The following is a 12,234-nucleotide window of genomic DNA, read 5'->3' on the forward strand; positions in this document are numbered from 1 at the left end:
ATTGATAGCTATAGTATTTACAGTGATAGTGGTTACTGGAACAGAAAGTCTTCTTGGATACTGAGGAGCTGCAGAGTTTATTCATGAGCAAACTGTAACCTCTTCTGTAGACTTACTGCTACTAGACAACTTCACTGCTAAACTTTCCCTTTGCTCCGGTTGCTAACACCTGTCCGCTCTGAGTGCACCCATCATCGTTCTCTCTGTCACTCAACTGCACACACACTATGCACTGACCTATTCCTCAAAGGAGCCACACTACTCTTTCAACACCATATACAATTGAGACAACTGCATTTTGGGACACACTTCTATGGCTTCTCAAACTGTCTGATCAGTGTGCATGCGTAAGCTTGGAAGGTGAGTAGTCTTAAGTCATTGTTCCAATTTAGAAGAGGTTAGATTTTTTTTAACTTTGAGCAAAAAATGTTATTTATCAAAAATATTTGCGAACAGCGTGACTTATCAACATTTTCAGGAAATCACCCAGAAAAAGATCAAATGTAAAAACACTAAGTACAGTGGAGTGGGGCTTTCTTTTAAAGCTTTGTTTCTTTACTGTCTATGTTGATGAATGAAATAAGATGGAAACAGAAGTCATTTAGAAGACGTGCATTTGTCCAATACAAACATGAAAATAGCAGTGTACTTTTATTTTGACGGACCGCTAGAGCGCAACTCATAGACAATGCCTCTGATAAAGACTACATTGCAATCTGCCATAAAACGGAAGGATAACGGTTGATAACCATTGAGGAGCCAGAAGGAAAAGGAGGAGAAGGTCTGATATTAGGACAGTTTTTCTCAAAAACATTTTTTTGCCACTTTGCTAACTAATCTTAGGGTGATGTTGCCTAAATTAAAGCTTGCCAACTAGCTTAGCTAGCATCAGACAACCCAGTTAAGCATTAGCTACTCCACAGCTGTCCAACCACAATCAAAAGAACAGCAACATGTGATTTGTTGAGAGCATGGGACATTTACATTTAGATTTCATCATTTACATGCAGTATATGTATGAATAATAATAAACACAAAAGAGGATGGAAGGGTAAATCATGCCTACATGTGTGTAGACTCAGCATGGTGAACATTTAATGAGGAAAGGTGATCTTAAAGAAAATAAATATTTGAAAGTCTCTCTGCATCATTTTCAAATAAATTTAAATTGTCACCTGGCACCCAAATTTTGTGTTTAACTTTACAAATATAATGACATTTCCACCAAAAAAGGCCCAAAAATGACCGGAAAGCAGCAAAGTGTTTGACACTCAACATTTTCTCTGGGATATTGTAGTATGTACAGCACGTGTTTTGGGAATTTTATAACTCTATGGTCCACGTTAAGTGTGAATGTTGAGGAGAAATATTCAGTCTGATAGACCCACTTGTTGGTCTTGATTTTGAGGTCTCTGCCTTTCTGAAGCTCGTGTCCGTCTTTGTACCAGCGGAATGAAGGGCTGGGATTCCCCGACGCCTCGCACTTCAAGTACAGCTTGTCCCCTTCCATCAGAGACTGGCCTCGCATCAGCCGGAGCTTAGGAGCAGAGGCTGGACAGAGCGAGAGAGAGAAAGAGAAAGAGAGGGTGAGAGAAAGGGAGCGGAGAAAGAAAATCAAAGCTTGCATTACTGAAATTAACTACAGACATTCAATTAATCTATTCATTTAATTGTGTTAGTGTGTGTGTGTGTGTGTGTGTGTGTGTGTGTGTGTGTGTGTGTGTGTGTGTGTGTGTGTGTGTGTGTGTGTGTGTGTGTGTGTGTGTGTGTCTTGTGTGTACGTGTTTATGTGGGCGGCTGATGAAAATCTGTTAGTGAGGGTTCAGATGTTGGGGTCAAAGCCTGAAGTGACCCTGAGTTCACATGAGAGATGGCTAAAGAATGGAGGAAAATCAATACATCACACACACCCTCTCACACACATACACGCACGCACACACACACACACACACACACACACACACACACTGGAAAAGCACTTGGTAAGGTTTGAATCCTGGAAAGACAAACTGAAGGCTTTTAGAGCAAAAAAATTCTCAGAAACTCTCTGCAGTAGATTTTCACTATGGAGCAATTTGGGTGTGTTTACGTGTGTGTGTGTGTGTGTGTGTGCGCGCGCGCTGCATGGGCTTCATCAGTCTCAGGAGAGTTTCGCTCTCTCTCTCTTCTCTCCTTAAAAACTACAACAGACTGCATCACTGACACCAGCGAAGGCAACACGAGCACACAGAAGCTAAAGCAAAGAGACAACTCAGCACCATCTAGTACCATTTATACACACGTACACACACTGGCACACACACATGCACGCTCACACACAGTGTTTAAGTGATGGGACGCGCTTGATCAACTGTGAGGCAACTGTTGTACAGGCCCACAGCTCCTCACAGCACTGCTGCATCCTTTAATTTACTCCTCATATACACACAGTACATACTGTAGATGTCGAACTTCAACATGATGCTGTGTGTATATATGTATATATATATATATACATATATACACACACACACACTATATGTAACTCCAATTTAGTTCTATTTCAATTTTAGCAGGATGACTTTGCGAGCCTCATGGGATAGTTTAGGATTTCACAGTAGCAAATGATTATGATTTACAAGTGCTAAATTCATTCCAGTTTACCCAACTTGTCAGGATTTGTTGGGTAGTTTTGACGGCCTGTGTGACAGGAAACATTTGGATGAGAGATATATGTATAATGTGGTACTAAGGTGCCCATGCAGAGATGAACTGAGGACATGGCAGTTATACATCTCAGTCCGCTAGGTTAATAACCTGGGTCCAGACCTCTGAATTAAAGCCCTTGTCTAAGTCTTAGTCCACATGTTCACAGGTATTTTTAAAATGTAGCTTGTCTTATGTCCAGAAACTCCGTTTTCAGTGTTGAGGTGTAGAAAAGGAAAACAAAATGTTGGCTTGTGATGATTGTGTGCAGTATCTCCTTTCTTTACATGAGGCATCATTTCATGATCTGGCCAAATTAGCGCCGGTTCTAACCTTGCTAACAGAACTTTTTATATGTTTACAATTAAATGTACGATTACTCTTCCTATATTGAGGAACAGACATTCCAGAATGTGCTACAGAGGTCACTGCTAGATAATCCAACGCTCCAACAACAACAGACCCGCAGCCAACGGGGACAGCCTTCCACTCCGAAACACCCCCACTCCGAAACACCGCTGTTCCAACCCTCCCCCAAAAACACGCTGTTCCAACTTTCAACTTCAAATTACTGCCCAATAGGGTTAGGGTCAGGGTTTCCCCAATAGCCTTTTCGAAATAGCGGGGTCTTTAGAAAAATGGGAAACCCCGCCATTACGAAGAATGGAAGTCTATTTTCGGAACAGCGGGGTTTCGGAAAGGCGGGGTGTAACCACAGCCAACGACGCCAGTTTCAGACGACACCTGGTCAGACCTCTAGTTGCAGGTAGCCAACTGGTAAAAGCTTTTCTCAGGCTTCTGACTGGCCAACATGGCTTTAGGGTTAGGGTTATATTGCCGCCTGTCAATTTGGCATGCTCTTGACAGCTTGTTTTTGCATTTTCATTTGGTTAAAAGATTAAAACAGTGCTTATGTCGACAGGATTTTTCTTAGAAGGAGGAAAATCCACTTTTTAAAAAATATCCATGCACGTGTGAACTTGGCCCAAGTTCTTTTCCATGATGCAAGCAGGTCTAGTATTGTTGACATTGATGGCTGTTTTCCTGATCTGTCTCACTGTGAACAAATCCCATGAAGCCAAATCAACAATTAATTTATCTTGCAAACAAGTGATGTAGCCAAAGCCTGATACATCTTCATCCTCTGTGCCATGAGCTCCATTTTTGTCAAAATGATAAAATAAACACAAGTGAGGCTCACTGTGGCTTTGGGTGCCATGTTCCTTAATCATCATGAACACACACTGTAGTTTATTTTGACTCAATCCCACACACACATCCTGCTCCCATAACACCAAATGTGTATTAATCCATCACTAAAAATAGTCCCCAATAAATATACCTTTTAATCCTGTTTGTGTAACATTTACTAAAAACAGTGCCCGGCTATTTCAGGAAATCATTGAGCCCTTTAAAAAGAAAAGCTAAGCTTAACATTTGTGACCTGTTTTACATCTTTAGTAGGAACAATTGTACCACAGACAGGGTAGGGAAGTCAGTAGGTGTTGACAGACTGAGCAGTGCATAGCTGGTTTTGGTCTTTTAAATGGGATTGATTCACAGCAACATAAATATACATTAAGAGCCACCTTATCCTTAAATGACACAAGTGGAAGTTAATTGGGGAAAAAAACTCAGGATGGAGCTAAAGAGGAGAACCTCTCTGAAGTACCATCCAAGCAGCTTGCAGTTATGTAAGTAGGATTTAAGTAGGATTTCTAGACTCACAACAGAACAAGCAGCACATCTTTAAATCCAGTTCTCACATTTTGTAAGATTTAGTCTTGTCACAGCCCAACACATGATGTTGATGTATAATTCTACGTCACACCAGAGTAAATCATCTCAACATCACCAGATGCTGCCTCTCTCTCTCTCTGAGTTATGATGAAGAATAGCACTGAGTGTTCATTGTATATTTTTGGAAATACTTGGCTGCTATTTTGGTTATTTTCTTGAAAATATACAAAAATAGTCAGCAGTGCTACTTTCTTTTCTTTTCTGAGGCTCCAGATGTTACACAGTCAGTTAAGACTAGATCTGCTGTTGAAGCTTGACTCAACTCGACTGGCTTGAGCTCATGTTGACTGATGAAACCAAACAAGGAAAATCGTGAGAGCGTTTCTTTTTCTGGGCCAGATGCAGAGAGAGACGCAGCAGGCAGTTGTTTACTGTGAAATAGCTCTGATAAACCCTCTGCAGATAGAGTCTGTGACTAGCAGGTGAGCGCAGTGCAGCCAGCAACCTAGTCACCTGAATAAATGTTTAGTGTATGTTTCTGCACACCACGGATATGTTGAAACTTTACATTTCTACATGTTGCTACTTTATGTTTGTTTAGGTCAAATTTTAAATTTTATCTTGACAACACTGTACTTATGGTCTGGTTAGGTTTAGGCACAAAAAAGACTGGTCACCACTAACAGGCCGAGTTAAAAACATCCAATTTTATGCCATTAACAAGGCTGGTTGTCCTGAAGCCTCCTTAAAGATGTCTAGTTGTGTCATGCTTGTGAATGTTGAAGCGCAGTCTTGAACTGCATTCACTGGCTTTGCAGCCTGCTTGCCTGCGACTCCACCACCATCCCCTCCATCTTCAGATATGATACTATCAGCATGATAGGACACATTTTGTACTAAAACAAATGTGAACACATAAGTGATTTGCAGAAACATTTGGTCCTGGCGACTGGAGACAAAAACAGATATAAGGAGAGTAAATATTGGACATTTTTTATTAAGCTGGAATGATGACTCAAAATGTTGTTTCTTCATGTCTGCTGGATGTGTAATAACATGTTATAATGGCTCTTTATATGATAATGTGTCATTTTTGTGTTAATAGATTGTTGAGCTGTACTCAAATGGCAAAAAAATATATAATTTTATATTATAAAATATAAAAATTACCAGCCACACCTTTCAACAGTCTGATTAAGTGAAGCTGTGTCCAACCACTGCTGTATAATATTGAAATTGACGATTCAACATTCACACCCACGTCACGCCATGATTAGCTTGCTGTGTGGAGGTAAGAAAAGAGCCCTTTGTCCCTTTTCAACTAAGTGCAACATTATGAAAACCTTCCAGGAGAGATTGTATGAAAATGTGCGGCGATATCTACATATTTAAACGATATTACATTACCCTCCTCTCTTTGACAGCCAGATTTTCATCCCGCCTTCGAGTGTGGCTGTTCAGAGCAGCTATAAACACTCTTGTGGTCGGACAAGCGACGTATAAACTATTTTGTTTTGAGTATAACCCAACCCTTATACCCAGTCATATCTACTGTAAATCCAACAAGACATGAACGCACCATTAAACCTCTCAGGCTGAGCCCTTCCGAGGCCCTACTTCAAAAGGACATCGCTAGCTGGAAGTCATTACAGGAAACATTCTGTGAGTTGCTCACATCTAAAACAAGGACGAGTTACCAGGATCCTTTGTTATTTCGGTAAAAAATGCATAAAGTCAGAACTCACCACTTTACTGCAGTCATGACAAACTGTTTTTCAGAGGAAAACGAGCAGCCTTGTTGCTGTTTTCAGGCAGCATTTGGCTATGGATATGTTGCAGGAGACAATAAGGAAATCATGGGAACTGTAATCTAATAACAATGTACCACATGTAGAAAAGAGATGAGATTTCATTGAGGGAGGGGTGAGTTTAGGCCAATTCCGGCAGTGCAGAATTGACATTTAGACTCACAATGACAAAATACCTCTGAGTATAATAATCTTTGTTTGTACTGCACTTTTCAAAAGCAAGTTACAAAGTGCTTCACAGTCCGTAAATACATTCGAAATAATCAACAGTAAATTAACCAGAAATGCCACCAAACGAAGGAAAGAAAATACAGCAAGGAGACACAAATAACACAGTGTAGTCAAATACATACATAAAAAGATACTGATTTAGCTTCAACACTTCAACAACACTGGTAAAAAGGCCTCTCATTTCAAACAGTGAATGAATAGACATGAAGCACATCTGATAAACCAGAAACCAGTTAATAACCAGACAGAAATGATGGTTGTGACTTCACCCAAACCAGTGAGTTCATTTAAAATATGTGTGGGAGAAAAGGGAGTGAGGTGTTAAAATGAAATTTAAGTCTCGGCAGATTGGAATATTTTTCTAACGCTTGGCAAAACACACACACGAGTAGGAGGTTAAGACACACAGGAGGAGAAGGAGAGGACAGCCAGTTTGTCCATACATCCAGTGTTAAATAACAGTCAATCCTTCTGTCAATCTATTAATCAATCCCTTCAAACTACCTCAAGTGGTCAATTCAATCACATTTGCAGGAGCAGGACACAGCTTCTCTTCCTCAGTGCTGTTCCCACTGTGTGGCCAGAGCTCTGCAAGATGCCCACTTTACAGGCAAAATGTCCTCAGATTCCCTTCAACCAGATACATAACTCTATGTTCAGCATTGAAATGTATTTTTATACTCTTTCTTGGATTTCCCAGATTTTGTTTTGACCAATCAAATGCCTAAACTCCTTGTACTAAGCTCCTGATTTTACATGGAAGTGAAGAGAGTGATAGTGATAACATGATAAAAGAAGGAGAGCCAAACATTTTCACGGAGGAAAAGCAAGAAAATATTGTTACGTCTGTTGCCTAGAACACACTGAGTCTAGAGAGAAGAACTAAAACCTGACACATCCTGCTATTAAACTGTACTGTACCTGCTGGAAATACTTTGATATGTTTTAGTGTCATCTATATTTTGCCATTAAAGTCGAGATCACATCCACATGCCACATCCCTTTACACGTACCTTACAGAGGGCTCACCTGACAGGTTGGATGACGACAAAAATAAAATAAATATATGAAATACTATAACTGAAAATATAATAGATATGTACAATAAACCCTGTAAGTATTTTTCACATGTATAATATTTTTCTAAACCACCATTCTTTTCTTTTTTTTACCTGACGGTCTTGTTATGGTATAGTCAGTTGGTTTAGGTAATATTGCTGTACATATGAATTTGCAGAGATTCTCAATGGGGCTCAGGTCTGGACTCCGTGGTGGCCAATCCATGTGTGAAAATGATGTCTCATGCTCCCTGAACCACTCTTTCACAATCTGAGCCCGATGAATCGTGGCATTGTCATCTTGGAATTTGCCATCAGGGAAGAAAAAATCCATTGATGGAAAAACCTGGTCATTCAGTATATTCAGGTAGTCAGCTGACAGCTGATTTTTTTGGGCACATAACGTTGCTGAACCTAGACCTGACCAACTGAATCAACCCCAGATCATAACACTGCCCCCACAGGCTTGTACAGTAGGCACTAGGCAAGATGGGTGCATCACTTCATCTGCCTCTCTTCTTACCCTGATGCACCCATCAGTCTGGAACAGGGTAAATCTGGACTCATCAGACCACATGACCTTTTTCCATCGCTCCAGAGTCCAGTCTTTGTGCTCCCTAGCAAATTGAAGACTTTGTTTCCGATTAGCCTCACTGATAAGTGGTTTTCTGAAGGCTACACAGCTGTTTAGTCCTAATCTCTTGAGTTATCTTCACATTGTGCGTGTGGAAATGCTTTTACTTTCACTGTTAAACATAGCCGTGAGTTCTACTGTTGATTTTTTTTTAGTCGATTTCACCAAATGTTTAAGGGATCTCCGACCACATTTCTTCCTCGTAGAGGATGGTTCACCACTATCCTTCCAGGTTTTAATAATGCGCTGGACAGTTCTTATTCCAGTTTTAGTAGTTTCAGCAATCTCCTTAGTTGTTTTCTTTACTTGATGCAGCCCAATAATTTGACCCTGAAACAGAGAAACATCTTTTCCATGACCACAGGATATGTCTTCCGACATGGTTGTTGAAGAAATGAGAAGCTACTCACTGCATCAGTTAGGGTTCAATAACTTGTTGCCAGCTGAAACATATGAATCACTGCAGTAATTATCCAATGGAAGGCTTGGTGACTTTTCTTTTTGGCCAGTCAATATTTAGTCTTACAATACAATGCCTGTTTGTAGGAACTAAAGCATGATAAATACTCAGTTAAAGTTATGGAAAGATCGTTGACTTGGTTAAATATTGGAAAAAGTCAAGACTGACTGGAGGCAAAATACAGGACGTGTTTACTGTATCTTTCTTCTATATTCAACATTAACCACAGTCTTTCCCTCAGCTTAACCAAATTTTTTAAGAAATCTAAAACTAATCTCACAAAATACTCAGGATGTGAGCGCAAGTCTCTGGTATCAAAGTCAGACCTCTGTGCAGAACAAGAGCAAGACATTTCTTCGACTGCAAAAACTCTTGCCAGTGAGCAGAATCCAGACAGCAATTATGCTTCCTGATGAAAGGTAACTGGCAAAATTTAAAAAAAAATCATTTCTAAGAGAAAGTGATTTTTCAGTTGAGAGAAAATTATTAAATTTGTTTTTCTTCACGATAGTTTTCTTCCTGTATGACGTATCAATATAAGTCCAACATGCAGAATCTACAGAGAATTAAAACCTGACATTTACTGTTTCATGTTTTAGGCAGTTAAAATATTTCCTGCTCTTAAACTGTTTAGTAATACAAGGAGTACCTGCTCACTGGAATCACAGCTCCCTTTAATTTTATTAGGGATGTTTCTCCAACAACAGATCTTCCTCAGGAAATACCCACAGGAAGGAAATTAGGGATATATATAGAGCAAAATGACCAGTGACATCATAATCCATAATCATCTAATCAAATTAAACTCTATTGAACCTTCTGTAAATACCCTGACATGTTATTATGTGGTCTACATCTTACCATGAAGCTAATAACACCAATCACAATAGGTTTTCGGGGGGATTTGTCCTTTAATAACTAATTAGGTCCTGAAGTAATCCTTGAAACAAGATAATTTGCATTGGAATTATAATAATTATTATTATTTGACCCCTTCGGCACATATTTTTACTTGTTTTATGAAAAATAAGATTTCTAGACTGTATTTTTAAGATGGATTTTACCACAGCAGCTCAGCCCAGATGAGACCCATCAACCGGTGAGTCTGAGGTGAGACTGAGGTGAGACTGTCAGGCTTTTATGCAGGTAAGTGTGGAACTGAGTGGTGAAAGTCAGCCTGAAGCAGCTGTGAGTGGTGAACCTGGTTACCAATGAGCTCATCCCTCTCTGGGATGCTCTCCTCAGGCAACATCATGGAAGTTTAGTCATCCAGGGAATGTTAGCTGAAAAGCAGAAGGAAATTACCCTTCATGGATGTGACATCCGCATTTCGCGGGCGTGACAGTGTCGGATTGATTGAATCACTGAAAATTTCCGCTCCAATTTAAACACATTTTTAACATCTGACATAATACTTTAGGTATTCAGACATTCATACGAGTTTGTCCTTTTAAAACAAATACAATTGATCCCAATGAAAATGAGCAAAAAAATTGGGAAATGAAGATGTTCCTGCATGTGTGTTTATTGTGTAGTTATTTTAATCAAACATCAAAATGACTCCTATTCATCATCAAAGATCTGCTACTCTAATGCCCAAGTGCATTTCTTTCAAACTAAAATCACAGACTGATTCATTGATCTTATTTTAGATGTGATTAAAGACAGGTAGATTCTTCTATGGGTTTATTTTTAATGCTTGAATCTTTAATCACAGTAACTCACCGGTTTATAAAGCTGTAAAACATATAAACAGCCTTGCTGCACACTGCTTGATGTTCCAAAACCAAATCACAAATGCTGAGGAGGAGGAATTTACTGTGAAGGCTCCTCCATTAAGTCTTAAAACCACTCGCTCTATGCCAGAAATACATTAGCACCTATAGGGTGCATTAGGATGTTGGACAGGTGATGTTTTAAATAGGTAATTTTAACTGATCTTTCCATCATGCCTCATTGCCCAGACCTTCATTTTCACTGCATTAATTACCAAACAACGCATGTAAGACAGTACAAGGATCCCACTGTAGGGTGAACAATTTGACTGAGTATGATAAGAACACAAAATCTTGAACATCTGAGACTGTCCTACTTTAAATATGTACAGTAATATGAAACATTTCTGCAATGAGATGTCTAAAAACTACAAGACCATTGTTAAATATTTTGTTTAGTTGTGTACTCAGATTATCCCGAATGTTTACAACAATGTTCAAACCAGAGAAGTATGTAGCTTAATTTGATTCAAAGTAACGGTGCATTTTATTTGGTCGCCTGTCACTATAACTTCTGGGAGAGAGTCAGAGAGTGAGGAAGAAAGTTGGCAAATGTGACTAAACGTAACATGAATAAAACTTTAAAACATTACCTCATCTGCGAAGATTTCTGTGTGACTCACTGTCAGATAGATTTCCACTTCACAACATCAATAAACTGTGTTTTCATTGTGTTGATTGAGAGACCAATAGTGACAGAAATGACATACTGTAAGTTTAATAAATACATAGAAAGATTTATTCTTTAAACAGACCAGCACAACAAGAAAGTGCTGACAGATCAAATAGGGCATAGTGACTGACTGCTTCCTCGAAACAGTTAACTTTCCCAACAGAGAGGGGTTTTTAAGGGATTTTTATGTTAGAATGTTAAATATTATTTAGGAGATGTAAATGTATATATTTCAAGACTTCAGCAATCAGCAACCTGAAAACAAATATATCAGAATCAGCTTAACTCTTTAAAAGGCTGTCAAACCTTCATATTGCACCATAGAATAATGGCATTTTACATGGCTATCTGATGTCTTTGAGTGGTTGTGCAATCCTTTAGGGACACCCTATTTTGCATCCTCTTTATATGTTTTTACCTTTAAAATTATTAGCAAAAAGACCAGAGAAGATCCAAGTCAGCTAATAAATCCTGTGGGCCCTGTCAAAGCTCTTCGCAAAAAAGCCTATTTTTGGCAGTGTTGCTTGCTAACGAGAGCAGAAAAAAATTATGTGGAGGAAAACAGAAATACATTTTAAATTGACTAATTTGTAAATGTTATGTTAGAGTTTTAGTTTGATAAGGAGCTATCCGTACTACTGCAGACATTAAAAAAGCAAAGCCTGCTCAACAATTTTCAGTTATGCATGAAAAGAGAGAGAGAGACTCTGAAATACATGTGCACGAACACAATTAGAGTAGATTCACACATCCCACACACCACAGGCACCAAGCAAGCCATAACAAGTCTAATTCTGCAGCTGCAATTTACACACAGCGATTTTCCACAGCACTGTGAATGTGCATGAATGTATATATATGTGTGTGTGTGTGTGTGTGTGTGTGTGTGTGTGTGTGTGTGTGTGTGTGTGTGTGTGTGCGCGCGCGTGTGTGTGTGTGTTTGTGCATACATGGGAACATGTGAGTATTTGCGATGCACATGATATTTTATAGTCTGCACTGATGGGTACGTGTGATTGTCTGTGCATGTTTAAATGTGTATTGAATGTGTGTGTGTCTGTGTGTGTGTATATATGTGTGTGCACTGTAAGTTGCTGATACAAGCCTTCTGTATCACTGAGTGATGGGAGAATTCCTCAGTGAGAGCACAGAGAGGTGGGGGTGGAGGGT

General features: G+C 39.3%; 1 protein-coding gene across 1 annotated transcript in view; it reads right to left on the reverse strand.

Annotated features, from left to right (window-relative positions):
- The window catches only part of nrg2b (neuregulin 2b), a 60,747-nt gene that overhangs the window by 30,628 nt on the left and 17,885 nt on the right, over window positions 1-12,234 (reverse strand). The window contains exon 2 of the mRNA XM_073486771.1: window positions 1,389-1,551. Coding sequence (XP_073342872.1) covers window positions 1,389-1,551 — 163 coding nt within the window. The remainder of the gene's footprint in view (window positions 1-1,388; window positions 1,552-12,234) is intronic.

Source organism: Pagrus major, chromosome 18, assembly GCF_040436345.1.
Source record: "Pagrus major chromosome 18, Pma_NU_1.0".
Classification (NCBI taxonomy): Eukaryota; Metazoa; Chordata; class Actinopteri; order Spariformes; family Sparidae; genus Pagrus; species Pagrus major.